The sequence below is a fragment of the Zootoca vivipara genome, chromosome 6 (genome assembly GCF_965207765.1).
Source record: "Zootoca vivipara chromosome 6, rZooViv2.hap1.1, whole genome shotgun sequence".
In the NCBI taxonomy this organism is placed as follows: domain Eukaryota; kingdom Metazoa; phylum Chordata; class Lepidosauria; order Squamata; family Lacertidae; genus Zootoca; species Zootoca vivipara.
In genome coordinates, this window is record NC_142589.1 from 5,891,039 (window position 1) to 5,912,431 (window position 21,393).

General features: G+C 47.0%; 1 protein-coding gene across 1 annotated transcript in view; it reads left to right on the top strand.

Moving 5' to 3' along the window:
• Window positions 1-20,889, top strand: part of GFRA2 (GDNF family receptor alpha 2) — a 71,170-nt gene extending 50,281 nt beyond the window's left edge. Inside the window, exons 5-8 of the mRNA XM_035119132.3 lie at window positions 7,524-7,633; window positions 9,725-9,865; window positions 10,195-10,352; window positions 19,431-20,889. Coding sequence (XP_034975023.3) covers window positions 7,524-7,633; window positions 9,725-9,865; window positions 10,195-10,352; window positions 19,431-19,556 — 535 coding nt within the window. The 3' untranslated portion in view covers window positions 19,557-20,889. The remainder of the gene's footprint in view (window positions 1-7,523; window positions 7,634-9,724; window positions 9,866-10,194; window positions 10,353-19,430) is intronic.
• Window positions 20,890-21,393: the final 504 nt, after the last annotated feature.

A 21,393-nucleotide genomic window follows, 5' to 3' on the forward strand; every position in this document is an offset into this window, starting at 1 on the left:
AAAGATACAAAAATTAATATCAGTTAACAACTACACAGAACCTTAAGACTAAATGTTGGTCTCCACTGTGCCAATACTTCTGGAAGATAGGATCTCTCCAAGTCAACCTGCACTTTCCTTAGCCTAAATTTGCCAATTGAAAGCCATTCTGTAATTGTCCTCTCCTTCCAGACACCTGGCTCCCCTCAGCCCTTTACTTCTGGGGCCTCTAGGGATTCTGCAGATACTTGCAGGTCTGGGACAAGCATAAGAACTCTTAAGCATACGAACATAAGGAGAGCCTGCTGGATCAGGCCGGTGGCCCATCTAGTCCAGCATCCTGTTCTCACAGTGGTCAACCAGATGTCTCTTCTGGGAAGCCTGCAATCAGGATTCATGCACAAGAGCCCTCTCCCCTCCTGTGGTCTCCCGCAGTTGAAGCATTGCTGCCTCCAATTGTGGAGGCAGAGAGTGGCCACCCTGGGTAGTGGCCTGGCTCCATTAATTTGTGTCTAACCTCTCTTAAAGCCATCTAGGTTGGTGACCATCACTGCCTCCTGTGGGAGGGAGTTCCAGAGTTTAATGACATGCTGCGTGAAGGACTTTTTAATCTGTCCTGAATGTTCTGACACTCGGCTTCATTGGATGCCCACAAGCCATTTACTCCCCTGATTATGGATAGGTGTTAACTGGTAAATAATCAACATTGTGATCCCCAGTATTATTGATGGTCCCCTCCACCCTCATTTAATGCACCTGCTGCTTATTTCTCCAGATCTCCTCCCCTTTGACACCTCTGCTCTAGACTTGCTCTTCTATTATTTGATTGCAAATACCTAGTTAACTATTTCTACTGTGCGCTTGCACACCTGCAAATCAGCATATGCACCGAGCACTTCAAATCCAGGCATGCTTTGCAATCCAGGCCTGGGATGGCTTTACAAGAGCTGGACCAGTGTTGTGCATAGCTGCCAAGTTATCCCTTTTTTTAAGGGATTTTCCCTTATGCTGAATAGGCTTCCTCGCGAGAAAAGGGAAAACTTGGCAGCTATGGTGTTGTGCTGTGACTTAAACCAAAGAGCCTAGGGCTTGCTGATCAGAAGGTCGGTGGTTCGAATCCCTGTGACGGGGTGAGCTCCCGTTGCTCGGTCCCAGCTCCTGCCAACCTAGCAGTTCAAAAGCACGTCAAAGTGCAAGTAGATAAATAGGGACCGCTCCGGCGGGAAGGTAAACGGCGTTTCCGTGTGGTTCGCCAGAAGCTGCTTTGTCATGCTTGGCACATGGCCTGGAAGCTCCCTTGGCCAATAACGTGAGATGAGTCGGTCACGACTGGACCTAATGGTCAGGAGTCCCTTTACCTTACTCTTATGGACAAGGAGACTGCAGCTTCAACTCCTGTCTGGCTCCATGGTTGAGAGCCAGTGTCGTGTAGTGGTTGGACTAGGGAGAGACCAGGGTTCCAATGTTCCCACTCAGCCATGAAGCCCACTGGGTGGCCTTGGGCCAGTCAGTGCCTCTCAGCCTAGCCTACTTCACAAAGTTGTTGGGGGGGGGGTAAAATGTGGAGGGAGAGAGAACCCTATGGACCATCTTCAGCTTCTTGGAGAAAAAGGTGGGGCAGAAATGCAATAAAAAAAAATGCCACGGGAAGCCCAGGGGGTTCTGCAGATTAGGCCAGTGCTTGATCATGGCCCCATCCCATGACAGAGGTCCAGGGATCCAGACACTTTGAGCAATGTGTGCTCTTTGTTTGCCAAGGAGACATTCTCAGCATGTCCCGGCCAAGTCAAATGGCTCCAGAAGGAAAGTACATTCATGTAATGAGTTCATCAAAGAGGAACAACTGGGAGATTTAATTTTGAAATGGAGCCCTTGGAAGGCAGCCTACGTTTTTCATCTGTTTTTCTTTATACCTTTCTCAAAAGTACAGTATTTCAGGAAAGGAACCCAACCAAGTTTTTGGACTCGCCTCCTGGCCTCCTGGCCTCCCTTCAGCATCAATCCCGTTTTCCAGAACCTCCGCCAGGTCCCCCTTCAGCTTTGAAGCCTGGGCAGGACCACCTGCCTGCCCCAGGAGTGCTTCAGTGGCAGCTTGGCCGGACTTCTCCATGCCACCACACCCAGGGACTTGGCCCAGGGCTCCCGGCCGAGGCACTTGAAAGACGGAAACCTGAGAGGCCCTGGAATGGCTCCAGGAAGGTTTATTCCTGGCAGTTAAAATCTCATCCAATAACTGTGAATTCATTGTGCCTAATGGAAAGAGCGACATCTGGCTTGGATATTACGGAAAGATTACCAGCTGGCCTGTCATGTATTGTGCAAAGAATAACATTTGCCTTGGAGGGTGCTACAAGCCAGGAGAAAGACCCGGTGGAGGGTGTGTGTGTGTGTGTGTGTGTGTGACAAATTTCTCTCCTTGTTGGCAACGAGCTTGTGTTGCTTCCTGGGGCCATTGATGCGACCGACTCTGATCCTGGGATTGGGGATGCGGCAGAACCTGATCATTGAGATACCCCACCCAGGGAATGAATCTGTTAAAATGCAACATGTACTATTTCTCTAGATTTACGCCAGTTGCCAGATTGATTGATTGATTGATTGATTGATTATACCCCACCTTTTCCCTTGACACGGACCTCAAGGCTGCTTATAGATCAAAATAAGAACAGCTTAAAAGACAGGGGGCCAATCATTAAAAAGCAATAACATTTATACAGAGAGAGGGAGGGAGGGAGGGAGAAGCACAGTGCGAGATCCTTCCTTAAAAGCAGTCAGCTCCCAAATGCCTGTTTGGGAAGTCTTCAGCTGCTGGCAAAAGGACAGTAAGGAGGGAGCCTGTCTGGCTTCTCTAGAGAGGGAGTTCCAAGTTTGGGAGCAGCCGCCGAGAGGGCCCTCTCCCACGTCCCCACCAAGTGTGCCTGGGAGGGTGGCAGGACCAAGAGAAGGGACTCTCCTGAAGATCTCAAAACCCGGGCAGGTTCTTATGAAGGAACAGAGTCTTTCAGATAGCCTTGATTTAAGCCTTATAAGAACCAAGCCATATATCCCACCTGGAATATTGCTTATTCTTTGTGCGCTTCCTTTAGCCTGTGGTTAAACAAAGAAATAACCATTCATAATTCTGTGTGCCTGCCTGCCTGGACTAAGCAGGTCTCAGCAAGGAGCAAAATAAGAAGAAGCTTCCTTGGTATTTAGGTAGCCTTGTCCTATGCAGGCGCTGAACATCTCTCACCAGCGTGATGCCATAAATCCTTATACCAACTGTATATGGTAGACTCATATTACAGGCTGATATTTACGTCTCAGTGGTTCCCAAGCATTTTATTTCCATAAACTCACCCCTACTGCCCCAACCAAAATGGTCAAAGGCCTGGAAACAATGCCTTATGAGGAACGGCTTAGGGAGCTGGGTATGTTTAGCCTGGAGAAGAGAAGGTTAAGGGGTGATATGATAGCCATGTTCAAATATATAAAAGGATGTTATATAGAGGAGGGTGAAAGGTTGTTTTCTGCTGCTCCAGAGAAGCGGACACGGAGCAATGGATTCAAACTACAAGAAAGAAGATTCCACCTAAACATTAAGAAGAACTTCCTGACAGTAAGAGCTGTTCGGCAGTGGAATTTGCTGCCAAGAAGTGTGGTGGAGTCTCCTTCTTTGGAGGTCTTTAAGCAGAGGCTTGACAGCCATATGTCAAGAATGCTTTGATGGTGTTTCCTGCTTGGCAGGGGGTTGGACTGGATGGCCCTTGTGGTCTCTTCCAACTCTATGATTCTATGATTCTACCCTCTAAAAAGGGTTATCTGGAATAGTCGTTTTCACGACCCACTAAGAAAGGTAAGCGGTGCTCCCAGTGTTTTGCTGGTGCTCAGCCTGGCCCCACAAAGGCGCTGCAAATGAAACGGCTCCCCCTTTCTCCTGCTGCGGCCACAGCATCCTCCCCGCCCCCACCCTGGGGCCTCCCTCAAAGTGAAGAAGGGTGAAAACCCATCGATTCTCTTGCTTCATTACCTGCCCAGGACAAACCAGCTTTCCAGAAGGAGATGCCTCAAGACACCAGCGTGCCTAGACTCCAGCGAAAGGCAGAGAAAGCATGTCAAACTCAGCAGTGCATGCCAGGATTTTAGCATTGCCAGCCTGCCCTGTATCGCCTTGAAGACGATGACATGCCAATGAAATGCCAACAGGCTGAATTGTTGGAAGATTTGGGCAGGAGGAGGTGCTTCTTCACCAAACCACGTAGTTAAACTGGTCACTCCACAATACGCGCCATATATTTACTGGACACATTAAAAAGGGGGGGTTCAGCGTTATCTGGATTAAATAGGGGTGCAAGTTTCTCCCTTGATGGGATGGAGGAAGAGAGAGGTGTGAGGTCAAAGCCAGCGAAATGAAACGCACCTACTTCCCAGACACACAGATTAAAATGGTTTCCTAACAGGCAGGTGGGTTGAATTATGAACGGTTATTTATTGGTTCAAAACCAATAGGTTTTAAACGTAAAGTTCTCCACTAGTGAGATCCACAAATAGAGAATGTATGGAGGGGAGACACCTAGTTTGACAGCAGTACATGTGAAAAGGATATAGGCAACTGTGTCTAAACACAGTGGCGGAGCTTCATGCTTCAGCACCGGGAGCAGAGAGCAGGCGTGGGCGTGGCGCCCAGCCCTGGGGGGGGGGGGAGCAGCTGTGATGGCACCCCACCGGGATCATGGTGCTGGGGGGCGGTGCACTCCTCCCCACCCCCTCTTCCTCCACCAGTGTCTAAACATTAGGAAGAACTTCCTGATGGTAAGAGCTGTTCTACAGTGGAGTGGACTCACTCGCGAGATGGTGACCTCTCTCCTTCGTTGGAGGTTTAGAAAGATAGGTTGGCTGGCCATCTGCCAGGGATTCCTTAGCTGTGGTTCCTGCACTGCAGGGGGTTGGGCTAGATTGCCTTTGGGGTCCTGTCCAAACCCTGCAGTTCTACGATTCTATGATTCATGCAGCGAACGAGATGCCACAACACTGCAAAGCCAATTCCACTTGGCCGCGTGAAGATGTCACTGAGGGTTAACTGAGAGAAAAGACAGCCAGTTGTCAACGAAGGAAGTGCATAATTTCACAAGAAGGACGTGGGGACCAAATGCTAAGGGTGGGTTTTTTTCTTTTTTCTTTTTTGCACTGCCAGAAAAATTTATGAAAAGCTGTGAGTCATTTCAGCCCAGCTCTAGTTTCCGTGCTTCCCTGGGTGATGGTCTTCACGCCTCCGTGGTCATCTCGGACATAGATCTTCCTGGCAGCTTTCTCTGCCTCCTCTCGCTCACGGTTTGAGGTCCAGGAAGAGCCACAAAAGGGTTGGGAATATGAGTTGTGACATGATGACCACCTCCTGCAGCTGTTCAGACCCTTGATTGCCTTTATTCTTTATTCTATTTTATTGATTTGCGAACTACAGCCAAAAGTACAAACGTAACAAAAAAGGCAAAAAAGAGAGAGTCAGAAATGTAAACCATAAAACCGGGAAGGACAAAAGTACAAAGAGAATAAAATCATAGAATTGTAGAGATGGAAAGGGACCCAAAGAGTCATCTAATTTGAACCTTGTGAAGCAGGAATCATAGTTAAAGATACAACACAGCTCCAAAGGGATAATAAAGTATTAACTCACAAAAATATTCCTTTTTAAAAAACAAAAAGATTTATAAAAATAAAAGTATTCTCCATCTGTGAGTTCCATCATTACTGAGAATAAAAGGTGGAATCTACATACATATTAAAAAAACACTGTGAACAAGCTTTTCTCTAAAAAAGGTTTTGAAAAATGCATTGAATTTTGCATAGCTCACTATCGCCACCAAGTGTCACGTTTGTATGTTGCACTTTATAACACATTTTAAATGTGCAGCTGTGTAGATGTGTCCAAAGTTTTGTATAGGCTTAAATGAGTCAGACATTTGCATATGCTGGTGGCACTGAGTGACCATGTGCCTCAATATTTGTATAAGAAATAAAATCATGCCATATGAATGAGCTTTTTTATGGTAAGAGCTATGCGAAAGTGGAATGGACTCCCTTGGAAGGTGGTGAACTCTCCTTCATTTCAGCTTTTTAATCAGTGGTTGGACATCTGTCAGGGATGCTTTAGCTGTGATTCCTGCATTGCAGGGAATTGGGCTAGACAATATTTGGGGTCCCTTTCAAATCTGCAATTCTATGATTCTATTATATACAGTGGTACCTCTGGTTGCGAACGGGATCTGTTCCGAAGGCCCGTTCGCAACATGAAAAGGCTGCATCTTGAAGCGCTGTGTCTGCGCACACACGTGATGCAATTCGGCGCTTCTGCGCATGCACAAAGCGTGATTTAGCGCTTCTGCGCATGTGCCAAACCCAGAAGTAACCCGTTTCGGGACTTCCGGCGCATCCGTAATCTGAAAAGATGTAATCCGCGGCAGACATAACATGAGGTATGACTGTATACCAAAAAAAAGGCCATTTGAACCCTGCCCTTTAGATACTTGGTTTATGACAGGGGTGGCCAACTCCGAAGAGACTGCGATCTACTCACAGAGTTAAAAACTGGCAGTGATCTACCCCCTTTTGGGGTGTTCAGGTCAAAGTTGTTTAGGGAGGAGGAAATCCCTGTTTTTTAGGGGTTCAGGTCAAAGTTGTTGAGATTTTCTGAGGTGGGAAGAAAGCCCTGTTTTGGGGGGTGAAGGGCTAAAATGTTGAGCATTTTTAGGGGAGCCAAAGTTGTTTAGCTTCTTTGGAAGGAGCCAGTGATCTACCAGTGATCTACCACAGACGTCCAGTGATCTACTGGTAGATCACGATCTACCTGTTGGACGTGCCTGGTTTATGAAATACCTTTTCAAGAAGGACCATTTGCAAACCCTTGAATACCAGCAATCCAAATTACAGTGGTACCTTGGTTCTCAAATGCCTTGGTACTCAAACAACTTGGAACCCAAACACTGCAAACCCGGAAGTTAGTGTTCTGGTTTGTAAACTTTTTTCCGGAAGCCGAACGTGCTCCGTTTTGAGTGTTACGCTTACATTTTGAGTGCCACCTTTCCGTTTTGAGGGTTACGCTGAGGTCTGTCTGTTTTTGCTGCTATTTTCCGTTTTTGTTTTTGCGGCTCTTTTTGTGTGTGACTGTGTGGAACCCAGTTCAGCTACTGACTGATTGATTGTGTGACTGCAGTACGTTGTTTCATGTTTTCATTTCATGGATAAGTTGTCTCCTTAGATAGTAAAATTCATGTTAAACGGCTGTTTTAGGGGTTGTTTTTAAAAGTCTGGAACGGATTAATCCATTGTGCATTACTTTCTATGGGAAAGTGCGCCTTGGTTTTGGAACGCTTTGGTTCCCGGAGGGATCTTTGCACCATGGCGCCGGATATACTTAAGACGGCCCTGTCCAGGATTTGGCAATACCATGGTTCCCTTCACCTCCTCTCTCTTCCCTCCACCCCAACTCTCATAAGCAACTTGCTACTTCTTGAGCAGGGCAGTATTTTAACTTTCCTTCCCCTTTCCTCCCTTGTCTTTGTCACCAGGTCAAGACTGGCAGATTTCCACACGAATTGCCAAGCCTCTTTCCAATCACTGACCAGCTGCCCTGGGGACAATTACCAGGCTTGTCTTGGTTCCTACGCAGGCCTAATAGGTGAGTGGCATTAATGGGCTCATCCACACTGGAGCTAATGCTGAGTTGAAACTGCTTGTTGTGTCTTTTATTTTTGGCAGTGTCCACATGATGTCCTGCGTTGCAGGGGCTTGGACCAGATAACCGTTGGGGTCCCTTTCGTGATACATAGATAGCAGTCAAGTACAACATTCCTAGTTTTCCTAGAGTGGACATGCAAGGGGATGTTTGGTCCAGCCAGTCAGAACTTCCTGTTTCCTCCTGGGCTGGGACAAACTTCCTTTAGCATGTGACTAGAGGTGGGCATGACCTTAACTGTGCAGGTCACAAAAGCACAGGGCATGCGCCCCCCCTCTTTCTTCTCTTCTCCTTCTCCGCCGCAAGACCAGCAGCTTTTTAGATAGAGATGCTCTGTTGGAGACTATCTCCATGTGGGATAGTTCCACATGTATATACTTTGTAACTAAGTCTGCCTTCAGGGATCCATCTGTGAACTGAATGTGTGAGTAAACGTATTTTATATAGTTTACACAAGATTGTGTCGTGTCTATTCTTTTTAAGAGGGATATAAGGGAAATTACCAGAATCTTATATTGAGATGCTTAAACAAGCTTGCAACAAGCTAACTGCTGTGCGTTTAAAAGGGGAATGTAAAACTCTGCTAAGCTACAGAACTTGCTAGCATAAGTTAGGAAGGATATTATTAGACAATATATCCTCTCCTGCCTCCCTGAACATTCCCACACCTTCCAGCTCTACAGTTGGTTTCTATGATCTTCCTCATTAAAATAGTGGCTTGTACTCTACCACCCCACCCCCAAAATCAGATTTTACTGAACCATGTATAGTCTGATACGGAAGAAAATCCAATATAAAATTGCATGTTACCCCACTGTGAATATACTGAATGGGGCTGGCCCAAGGCATTTTTCCACTTGAGGCAAAACAGACAGAGGCTTCCATCTGCCTCCCTGGCTCCTCTGCTCCTACCTGAGGCTACTGGAGGCGGGAAGCCCTAGTACATTGAAGGTGACAAGGGAGAAAAAAAAGAGATGTCTGGATCTGCTGCCCCACCCCAGCTGTCCTCACCAAGGCTGATGGGCAGCCTGGCACCAGAGCACATTGCGTGGGTGGTTTTCCACATGTGGGGTGCCGTCCATCGCCACACATGCCAAACCCAGAGCTAGCACACTGAAAGCCGCAGCAGAGTCTAAAATCAAGTCACAGCTTGTGCAGGAGGACAACATTAGGAATGTAGGTTCATGGATCTTTCTTATCCCAGTTAGCCACACACAGCAGCTGACCTCTTTCTGCCCCTCTTGCAATGAAAAGACCATCTGAAGGGATATGATAGCCATCTTCAAATATCTCAAGGGCTGTCACATGGAAGATGGAGCAAGCTTGTTTTCTTCTGCTCTGGAGGGGTAGGACACAAACCGATGAATTCAAGTTACAAGAAAGGAGATTCAGGAAGAACTTTCTGACAGTAAGAGCTGTTTAACAGTGGAATGGATTCCTTCAGGAGGTGGCGGAATCTTCTTCACTGGGCATTTTTAAGCAGAGGCTGGATGGCCATCTGTAGAGGATGCTTTAGTTGAGATTCCTGCGTTGCAGGGGTTGGACTAGATGACCCTTCAGGTCCCATCCAACTCCATGATTCTATGTTAAGCAAGTTTAAAGTGCTCTGCTTGCAGATGCAAGGTCTCACTCATGCATTGTTCCATGCAAGGATAATACAGGCAAAATAGTCTTGGGTAGAAAATACAGCCAGAGTCAGACATGTGGTCTAAGTGTAGAGGTTGCTTAAGCAAATGGCAGAAAGGAGGAGGAAAGAATCTTTGCTTCCTCTTTGGAGAGGGGCATGACTTAACTGAGGCTATCTAGCAATACAACGCAGTCCTTAACCCCTTCATGTACTAACTAGGAGTCTTGCGTAGTTCTGTTTGACTGCAATCTCTCACAATAAAGAGCTGGGTCTCTGAGATACCTGATGTGCGCTGGACAAATGGGGCAGGGTTTTGAGAAAGGAATTACAAAGAAGGTGGCCTTTGCCCATCCCTCTGTGAGTAGGAGGTGGCAAACTCAAGCTTTACCCTCTCCCTTCTTGGACAGGGTTAGACATGACACCCAACTATGTCGACTCCAGCACTGCCAACCTCGTTGTGTCCCCGTCGTGCTCCTGCCGGGGCAGTGGCAACATGGAGGAAGAGTGTGAGAAGTTCCTGAAGGACTTCACGGAAAACCCCTGCCTGCGTAAGTCATTCTGTGGTCCCCAGAGTAGAAGTTGGCCAGAGGGAGGTTAGGGCTGCTCTCAAACACCGTGGAGCCTCACGCATGTGTGTGTGTGTGTGAGAGAGAGAGCGCCACATGTAATGGTGGAGAGGGCTATTGATGGCTACCAACCATAATGTGATCAGGCCAATGGCCCATCTAGTTCAGCATCCTGCTATCACAGGAAGCAAAGGGCAGGTCAGAGAGGGATGGGTCCCTAACATGGAAGCCTGATAGGAAAGGGCATGGAGGTGATGTCAAGGAGGAGTTTTCGTTGTTCCTTCAGTAAAGCTGTCCGTTTCCCTCTCCAGGAAATGCCATCCAGGCTTTTGGCAATGGCACGGACCGGCCTCTCCCGCCGATTCAACACATCACCTTGCCGCCCAAGATGGAGACATCAACGTACGACTCCAACGAGAGCAACACCATCTACGACACAGGGGTGACCACCACTTGCACCTCCATCCAGGTAAGTCCTATGAGAAGGCATCCCTGCATGGCATCTCAAGAGCACAGGTTTGCTTAGCAGGTCACAGAGTGTGGAGTCTGAAAGACCCAGCCTTCCTTCCTCAGAGGACGGGGCATTTGGCCAGTCCCACCAACTCCACTTTCTATTCATGTTCTTATTCCTTGTGTAAGTTTTAGCTCCAAAGAGCAGCTGATGAGGGGGGTCAGCTCACGGAGGGTGATGGGGGGGACAGGGAGGCAGAGCAGGCACACTCATGGTCAGTCTGCCTCCAATGAATGGTCATTTGAACAGCCGAAGGACTTGGAGATGTTTAACCTGGAAAGGGACGACTGAGATGAGATGACATCCACCTTCAAATATCGAAAGGGCTGCCACATGGAAGACGGAGCAAGCTTGTTTTCTCCTGCTCAAGAGCCTAGGAACCAAACCAATGGATTCAAATGACAAGAGATTCTAACTAAACGTTAGGAAGAGCTTTCTGAGGGTAAGACCTGTTCAACTGTGGAACTGACACCCTCAGAAGATAGTGGACTCTCCTTCACTGGAGGTTTTGTTTTTGTTTAAAAAATGATCTTCATTGGGGTGGCAGGTTAAGTTGAGGTTGGATGGCCATCTATCATGGATGCTCTAGCTGAGATTCCTGCATTTCCGGGGGTTGGACTAGATGACCCTTGGGTCCCTTCCAACTCTACAATTTTATAATTATATGACCTGGGAAGGTGATGGACTCTCCTTCATCAGAGGCTTCTAAACAGAGACTGGGTGGGCATTGGTCAGAGTGTCTTTACCTACGATTTCTGCATCGCAAAGGGCTAGACTACATGACCCTTGGGCTCCCTTCCAACACAACAGTTCTGATTCGGTGATTTAAGCCACACTTGGACAAGACTCGAGGGAGCAGCGGGAGCACCGAGGCCTTGCCACATGGCCGTTTCAGCGAGCCCCTCGCCAAGGGGCACATTCCCATGTGCGTGGAGACACAATGCCTGCTGAACCCCCATCCCCAGCCCACCTGCGAGACAACTCTCTGCTGAAGCCCTTCCTCCTCTCTCGGGGGGTCTTGTTGGCCATTTGGATCCCCTCCTCAGCTCGGCGAGCAGATGCAAAAGGCAGCAATGTCACCCTTGGGCAGCCCCTAATTAGATCCGGCATGCCTGAGAAATTACATCTTATGCTTCTCGTTACCGCCGCTTGAGACAATCAGCGGCTCAATTTCATGCTAGAGTTGCATCGCATCAGAAGCCCGGTGCTCTGTTTGCGGGCACCTCTACTCGCGACAGAACCTCTCCCCCCCCCATGGCAAGTGGGGGATAGGACAGAACGTTTTCCTCTCCATTAGCACATCCTCAGCCCCATTGACTGATTCGCTGCCTGCCCTGGAACAAGGGACATTCATTACCCAAGCCTGGGGTCAAACCCTGACATCCTTTGTTACATCTTGCTCAGACAAAAAAAAAAGTCTTTTGGTGCTGTAGTTGACAAAGACCAGCTCCAAACTATACAACCCACCCCGCCCCCAAGGCCCAGAGTGCCCTATTTTTGAATTTTTCTGGAGGTTTTGAGTCGGTAGAGTATGAGACTCTTAATGTCAGGGTCGTGGGTTCATATTGGGCAAAAGATTCCTGGCCTTGTGACTCCTTCCAGCTCTACAATTCTATGGTTCTAGGGTGTGTAGCGCATAATATAGGGATGCGGGTGGTGCTGTAGTCTAAACCACTGAGCCTCCGGGGCTCTCCGATTAGAAGGTCGGCCATTTGAATCCATGCAACGGGGTGAGGGTGAGCTCCCATTGCTCTGTCCCAGCTCCTGCCAATCTAGCAGTTTGAAAGCATGCCACTGCAAGTAGATAAATAGGTACTACTGTGGTGGGAAGGTAAACAGCGTTTCCGTGCACTCTGATTTCTGTCACTGTGTCCCGTTGCGCCAGAAGTGGTTTAGTCATGCTGGCCACATGACCCGGAAAACGACTGTGGACAATGGCCGGCTGAAAGCGAGATGAGCACCACAACCCCATAGTTGCCTTTGACTGGACTTAATCATGCCGGAGTCCTTTACCTTTTTACCTTTACCTTTACCCCATAATATGCACTCAGTGCCGAACCCCCTTTTGGGGGTGGCTTAACAGCCTTTGTAGATATCCTCTGTTTTTCAGTATATCAGCGCACCTGTTTCCATCCCTTCTCTTCCGAAACTGTGAATATTTATTTCGAAAAATTTATACACCTCCTGATTGTTAAAAACCCCCCCACACACCTCAAAATGGTGTACAAAAAAGATAAAGCAATAAAATTATCACTAAGAAAAAAATAACAAGAATGATTGAAAAGTTCAAATGTTACTGGGTCAAGTTCAAGGTGTTCCTATTAGTATCCAAAGCCCTTAATAACTTGGGACCAGTCTACCTGCAAGATCACCTTGCCCATATGCATCCACTTGGCCACTTCTATCGGTGGAACGGCCACCATTACAGGTGCCGCCTAAGAGCCGTCCTGCTTTCATTAGAATCATAGAATCATAGAATTGTGGAGTTGGAGGGGACCAGAAGAGCCATCTAGTCCAACCTTCTGCAATTCAGGAATTGAACTCGCTCTTTGAGTGTCGGATCTTTTCGGCAAACTGCTTTGAGATTTTTATTTTATTTTATTTTTACAAACCAGTGGTGTATAAACATTAGGAGACAAACAATATGCTAAATAAGCAAATTAATAATATAAAGCCTTCCTCAGCTAGATGATTTGCTCTCATAGTGTCTTTTTATTATATCCTAATACCAGCTTCCCTAATGCACCCCAAATCCCAAGACACAGGCAGACTTTGCTAATCTTTTGCAATATGGCGCCCTGTGCAAGGCCAAAATTTGGCACCCCCAAATGGATCTTCTCAGTTATGGATCTTCTCAATTTTGCACCCCTTTTGGCTTGGCACCCTGTGTAGCAGAACCGCTGCCCAAGATCTAGACATTTATGAAGAAGCAGCAATGTTGGTGCAATGAAGTCTCTTCTCTTATTCTCTTCTCTCCCCCCCTCATTAAAAAAAAGGAAAGGGCGGGAGGCTCCCAGGGAGCTAAACGTGGGGGCCCTTCTCTTCTTGTTCCCTCTCCAAATCTCTTCTGGCAGTTGGAGTGTCAAGAAATGCATGTAGAGAGGCAAAATATTTAAGCAAACAGATAGCATCCAAGCCTCCCGCTTCCCCAGCTGGGTAATTGCCAGCTTGTGATGAGCATGAGAATTTGTCCATTGCCCTTGGGCCGCTGCTTCACAAGGACATCGAGCCCCCAGCGTGCACGGATCCAGGGGGCCAGGCATAGGTGTCACCTGTGAGGGTGAGGGGGCGAGCTGAGTCTGCAGGCAAGGAAGACCACCACTGCAGACCTTTGAGAAAGGAATGGTCTTTGGGAATCCAGATGTGTTAGATGTGGGAATGTTGTGAATAGCATGAGAGGATATATTGATTAAATATTATCCTTCCTAACTCATGCTAGTGAGTTTATTCATACATTCCCCCCCTTTTACAAAGCAGGAAGCTAGTTGCAGATTTGTTAGAATCTCGTAAGTTCTATTATTCCTGGTTAAGACCCCTTTGAATCCTCCTAAAAGAATAAAGACACAACAGTCTTGTTCATACAGTTAGTAACAATAAGAAGTTTACTCACGATCAGAGCACAGTGTGGTCCCTGAAGGCAGGTTTTAGGCTTGAAGTTACAAATAAGTAGAAGGAGTGGATTTACTCCACATGGGTATATCCCAGCAGTCCAGGAAGAAGAAGAAGAGTTTGGATTTGATATCCCTCTTTATCACTACCCGAAGGAGTCTCAAAGCAGCTAACATTCTCCTTTCCCTTCCTCCCCCACAACAAACACTATGTGAGGTGAGTGGGGCTGAGAGACTTCACAGAAGTGTGACTAGCCCAAGCTCAACCAGCAGCTGCATGTGGAGGAGCGGAGATGCGAACCCGGTTCCCCAGATTACGAGTCTACCGCTCTTAACCACTACACCACACTGGTAAACCACTGGAGGCAAAAGGAGGCAAAAAGGCTGCGTGACTGGACCTTTTGTTAGGTCTGGAAGGGCCATGCCCACCTACCTGGTCACATGCAAAATGAAGGATGCTCCGGACCAGGTATAACAGGAAGTTCAACTGGCTGGACCAACATTCCCCTGCATGTTCACTCTAGGCAAACAGGAAATGCTGTACTTGACTGCTCTAGAGGATTACATCCCACTTTAGAGATGGACAGGTATCCCCCCTGGCTCTGCATACTGGGAATTCTGGGACCGGGGTTCAAATCCTCACTTGACATCATTCACTCGTAATTTTATTTGTATGCCACTTTTCCACTCAAAAAGAATCAGGCCAAAGTGACTTACAAGCAAGAAAACAGGAAGGCATTTCAAAACCAAAGAGTGCAAAAACGTTTTCCTAACATTTCAGTACTATAAATGTAACAAGACCAGAGATTGCCATCCTGTCAGGGGTGTTTTAGTTGAGATTCCTGCATTGTAGGGGGTTGGACTAGACAACCCTCAGGGTCCTTTCCAACTCTACAGTTCTATGAGTACATTAGCAACATCCAACAGCAAAACTAACTTGGGAGCTTGGCAGTTTCACCTTAGTCCTGGAAAAACCCATCCGATGATGTCACTCGCTCATCATGAAGCTCCCTGGGTGACCTTGGGCCAGTCACTGTCTCTCGGCCTAACCTACCTCACAGGGCTATTGTGAGGATTACATGAGGACTTGGGAGTAAGGTACAAAGGTATAGGGACCCCTGAACATTAGGTCCAGTCGTGACTGACTCTGGGGTTGCGGTGCTCATCTCGTGTTATTGGCCGAGAGAGCCGGTGCACAGCTTCCAGGTCATGTGGCCAGCATGACAAAGCTGCTTCTGGCGAACCAGAGCAGCACACGGAAATGGCATTTACCTACCCGCTGTAGCGGTACCTATTTATCTACTTGTACTTTGATGTGCTTTTGAACTGCTAGGTTGGCAAGAGCTGGGACCGAGCAATGGGAGCTCACCCCATTACAGGGATTTGAACCACCGACCTTCTGATTGGCAAGCCCTAGGCTCTGTGGTTTAACCCACAGCGCCACCCGTGTCCCAACAAGTCCCTGGACTTTGGAGACCAAGGTTCAAATCTCCACTTGGCCATCATAAGACTCACTGGGTGACTTTGAGGAAGTCACTGCCTCTCAGCCTGACCTCCCTCCTAGGTTTGTCATGGGGATTAAAGGAGGAGGGGCAGAAGAACCATGTATGCCCCCCCAGCCCCTTGGAGAAAAAAAGTGGTATGGAAATGTAATCAATAAATAATAATACATAGTAAATCGTGAATGAAGACCACCTTTCCTCTGCTCCCTCTACCTCTCTCGACTTGGCGTTCTGGTGCGACTGTGTTCCCCCTGTCGCCCAGGTCAAATTCCACTTCATCAATTCAGAGATGGTTTTTATATGTACAGCAGCATCTCATAAACAAGGTAATTTGCTTGTTCTCTGCGGCTTGAGGAGCTCCTGAAGGAAATCCATCTTGTGGAATTTAATGAGGTCTTTTTTCTGCAGCTGAAGTTATCTCTCTCAAGTTCATGAAGGCAAAGAGACGTGCGTCTTTGATGGTTTCATGCCAAAGGATGCTGCTCTGATCCCCGCTTCCTCGACTAGCTCCTGGTTTTGAAACATTAGTGGCTGTTTGGTCCTTTCTTGCCCATCCCTAAGAGGAGCCTCTTCAAAGCTCACGTCGTCCTCGTCATTCTTCCCAGGCTCAGAGATTTCAACTGGAGGGGACAAATACAAAGAAGTCCCCTCTGACATCTATTTAGGCCCCATTTCACAGAAAGAATCTCTCATTTGGGGATGAAAAGAGGTGCTGGGGTGCCGATTCGAGGGGCCCGTGGACTATGTACTCATTTTAAAGAGCGGGGCCATTCTACCAAGTTGTAATTACCTTGGGGTCTTAATTATAAAAAAAGTAAAGAAAATAAACCAAAGACAAAGAGCATAAAGAAATACTGTGCTGCCACAGCAGGTTGAAAGCAGCAAAAGGTTGGACATTATCATTGAACTTGTTGCTCCAAACGATTATAAAATATACCATTCCGATTATAAAATATACCAACCTGTTAGGCTGGTTTATATGTATTGTTTTGTATCTGAAGAATAATATAATAATAATAATTTATTATTTATACCCCGCCCATCTGGCTGGGTTTCCCCAGCCACTTTGGGCGGCTTACAACAGAAAAATGAAATAAAACAATTAAACATTAAAAGCCTCCCTAAACAGGGCTGCCTTCAGATGTCTTCTAAAAATCTGGTAGCTGTTTTTCTCTTTGACATCTGATGGGAGGGCGTTCCACAGGACAGGCGCCACCACCGAGAAGGCCCTCTGCCTGGTTCCCTGCAACTTGGCTTCTCGCAACGAGGGAACCGCCAGAAGGCCCTCGGTGCTGGACCTCAGTGTCCGGGCAGAACGATGGGGGTGGAGACGCTCCTTCAGGTATACTGGACCGAGGCCATTTATGGCTTTAAAGGTCAGCACCAACACTTTGAACTGTGCTTGGAAACATACTGTGTGCATGCACATGAAAGCTCATACCAATGACAAACTTGGTTGGTCTCTAAGGTGCTACTGGAAGGATTTTTTTATTTTGTTTTGTAATAAGTTAGCTTAATCAAACCAATTTTTCCTCAGTCCATTCAGATATAGTAGGATATTTGATTCCCCCACCTCCTAATTTTGCACTCTTAGCAGCTGTTATAAGTTTGAACACTATTTATTGATTATTTTGTGGAATAACAGCTTTCAGATAACCAAGCAGAACTATTTTAGGTTCCAAGGGATATATTGTATCCTAACATACCAAAGGCATCAATCCTGATTGATATAGGGTAGGACAATTTGGGATCTTATTTCTTTTTAACCTTTTGCAAATTCACAGGGTCTTACTTCTAGTTAAGTGGGTATAGGATTGCAGACATAGAAAACTTTTTGTTGAATTCGACAAACTTGATCCAGTGACACCAGCTGTTCAAAGTCTGATAGTCACTGATCCCTCCAGCGCCCCCTTCTTATTGTACGTTCATACCTCGGTTTAAGTACGCTTCGGTTTGAGTACTTTCAGTTTAAGTACTCCGCGGACCTGTCTGGAACGGATTAATCCATTTTCCATTTCTTTCAATGGGAAAGTTCGCTTCCAGTTTTTTTTTTTGTTGTTGAAAAGTTCGCTTCAAGTTAAGTACGGTTCAGGTTAAGTACAGACTTCCAGAACCAATTACACTCATACTTCGGGCTAAGTACGCTTCAGTTTAAGTACTCTGCGGACCCGTCTGGAACGGATTAATCCATTTTCCATTACTTTCAATGGGAAAGTTCGCGTCAGGTTAAGTACAGACTTCTGAAACCAATTGTGTACTTAAACCGAGGTACCACTGTACGTTTGTTTTGGTCACTCCTGGCCTGGCTGCTTAACTGGTAGAGCAGCGATCCATTTGGAAGATTATAAGGTCATCTGGCCATCCCCTCTAGGAGGCATCAGGAATGGAAGTCCCCTTCTATGTGCCTATTTATCAATGTTAACTGTCCATACACAGAAGCAGATATTGTAATATCCAGTAGACCAGTGTTTCCCAACCAGTGTGCCTCCAGATGTTTTGGGACTACAACTCCCATCATTCCTGACCACTGGTCTTGCTAGCTAGGGATGATGGGAGTTGTAGTCCCAAAACATCTGGAGGCACACTGGTTGGGAAACACTGCAGTAGACTGAGATTCACCAGAATCTCCTTCCTTGTCACCTGAACCCAAGGTATTTCATGCTGTTGGTTGTGACCCCTTTGTTTTGGATGACCTGATGACCGATGATGATGATGATGATGATGATACCAGCAGAGCACATTTCAAGTACTTAAAGCAGATGTGCTCTAGCTCAGTAATCCTCACAACACCTCCAAAAGTAGACCAGAATTATTAGCATCTGGTAGGAGATGGTGCCCTTTCATGGATCGCTGCCTTGTTGTGGCAAAGGGGCTTGAATAACTCAGAGAAGCTATGAGCTATGCCGGTCAGGGCCACCCAAGACAGACAGGTCATAGCTGAGAAGGAACTGTGATCCACCTGGAGAAGGGACTGGCAAACCACTCCAGTATTTTGCCAAGAAAACTCCATGGACATAAAATAGGAGAAGCTTTGAGAAGAGTTCCCAAGGCATGCTCTGGTTCATGGGGTCATGGAGAGTCGAACACGACCAAGGCGACTAAACAACAACAACAACAACAACAACAACAACAACAACAGGAGATGGTGATCAGGAAAAGCGAGGAAGCTCCCTTTCCCAGCCCAGTCCAGACTGTTTGCCTCTTTAGCGTAGTAGATTGATTCTATGTATTTTATTAAATATTTATAGACAACCATTCATTATCAAAGAATCGTAACAATCCCAGTCTGTGTACACAGCACATTGAAACCACGATCCATTAAAAGCCGACAGTTAAAGGAATCTGCAGTCAGAAACGTCAATTGAAAGTATCTGTATGTATGGCAGGTCCACACTTCTGCTTGCCTTGTGTCTAGGAAGTGCAGGTCCAAGTGGCTTTCTGCTTTCTAGGTACAGGTCCAAGTGGTTTTGCCTTTGTCCCACTGCTTTCCCCCAAAAAACCTGTTCTTTAGTGATAAATCAGAACAAACAGCAATCTGTGCAAAACCTGATTGCTGTTTGCTCTAGTTCAGAGCTAAGCCATGGGTTTTCCATGGGGAAGGCAGTGGGGCAAGCAGATTTGTGGATGAGCCCATTGTCTTCACTGACTAGCAAGGGATTGCCTTGCAGAGAGAAGAGAGCCTCCTGCAGTTACTGCCTGGGCTTTTACTCTCTAAGCTCCCCAGGAGAGCTGTATTGCTTTTCATGCCCACAATGACACTTGCCAATATCCTCGCTCGAAACCAAGAAGTCTGACTCCTTGGCTTGGAAGGAGAGAAGCAGCTCTTTCAGGAAAAAACTCCAGTGCCCTGGGGTGGCTGCCGCTCTGTTGAACTGACCCTCCTTTCTTTTCCTCTCTCTCCCCCCCCTCCTCCTTTCTCCCTGCAGAAGTCGCTGACCACAGACATGATCCCCGAACAGAAGACGTTTGTGGACACAAATGGATCTGGCATCCGGCCTTCTGTCCCAGGGACCCTCTTTGCTCTTTCTCTCCTTTTGAAAGTGGCATTATAGAAGAGAAGTGGGATCAAGTGCTCTGAGGGGGTGGGGGAAGGCGCAGCCCAAACTTTTTGTGCATGCAGAGATGGACAAAGACACCTTGAAAACGTTTCCTTTGGCCTTTGGCCTTCCGGAGTCTCTGCTTTCGAAAAGGTACGACGGCAAGTTGCAGGAGCATTGACGGGACATTTCCCCCAGAAAATCTGTGCCGAGGGAGCACTTAAACGCTGGGAATTCTGCATACTTAAAGGAGGGGGGTTTTTGCTTTGTGTTTCTTTTTGGTTTGAAGTGTCTCTAGAGCAAGAGTCCAGGAGTCTCCCATTGTGTCAAAATACATCCATGTTTGAAAGGGGTCACAAATGGCGTTTCAAAGAAGCACGCCTGCTTTTGCCAGCAGTTGGAGAATCTCGAGGAGGCCGACTCTGGATGGAGAGACTGAGCCAATTGTGGCTGATGCGCCTTAGTTTGCCAAACTGCTTTGCAGGGCAAGAGACAGCTACTTCCCCCCTTTCCCCTTGTCCAACCCCCCCTCCCCAACCTCCATACCATTCCTTTTTGCTGCTTGGAGGGGGAAAAAACCCTGTCTCCTTCCTCCCCTTGGCTAAGCTTGGCTTCCGTCACCCACAGAAGTGTCTTAACTTTCTCCTCGTGAAGCAGAAGGTGGAGAAGATGTTTGTGCAGCTGGGCGGGTGGGGCATGGGGGTCCCTCCAGGAGTGCAAGGAGCACTGTGAGATGAGCAGCAACACCCACCCCATGGTTTTCGAGGCCTTCAGGAAAGCCTTCCTGATAGCAAACCCAGTCAAGTCTCGTGGTGGAACAAGAAGAGTATCGGACAGGTCCAGAGGAGATACCCCGTTCTGCTGTTTCTTCTGATTTCCCTCCTCTCTCTTTTTCTAGGATTTTTGCTGTCCAATAGGTGAAACTTCTCCTCTTCTTAAGGTTGCCCCAATGTCACTTTGCGTTCCTGATGGATGGAAGCAGCCATAGCTGGCAACCAGCATTCATTACTCTCCTTTGATCCTAGGCATATCTAGCATATGTATATCAAGAGAGACCTGCTTCTTTATATACATATGGATATACGTAACCAAACACATAACCTGGATAGGGTTCTGTTAGCTTTCCTGTCTTCTTTTTTAAGGATCAAAACCACAACAAAAATGTATTATTGTAAAGTTTTTTTTTAATTATTATTTAACCAATGTCTACAACAGGGAACAAAATATCTCTGCCCTCCATGTTCAAGATGACCTCCTCCAGAGTCCTGTGGCTGGTGGGGGCATTGGCAAGAGGAGAGCAGTTGGGAGTGCTTAAACAATATCTAAAATAAACATACCAAGAAGCAAAGTGTGTGCTGTTTGAGTCACTGGCCGTCCCCCCACAATCCTACTTCCCCATCCTGCTTGAGGAAGGTGAGGGTAAAGCTCAGAGCACCTGCCTCAACTTGCTTTTCTGTAGGTGAATACAGCTGGAAATGGTCAGACCACCATATTTCTGGCCTTGAGAGGAGAAGATGGGTAGCTATCTTCAACATTCCGAAGGGCTGTCACATGGAAGGTGGAGCAAGCTTGTTTTCTGCTGTTCCAAAGAGGAGGACCTGAACCAATGGATTCCAATGGTAAGACAGGAGATTCTGACGAAACATTAGGAAGAGCTTTCTATTGGTAAGAGGTATTTGCCAGTGGAATCGACTCCCTCAGAAGATGGTCGACTCTCTTTCATTGGAGGTTTTGAACCAGTGTTTCCCAGCTTTTTTCGGACTACAATTCCCATCATCCCTGACCACTGGGATGATGGGAGTTGTAGTCCAAGAACAGTTAGAGACCCAAGTTTGAGAAACACTGTTTTAAA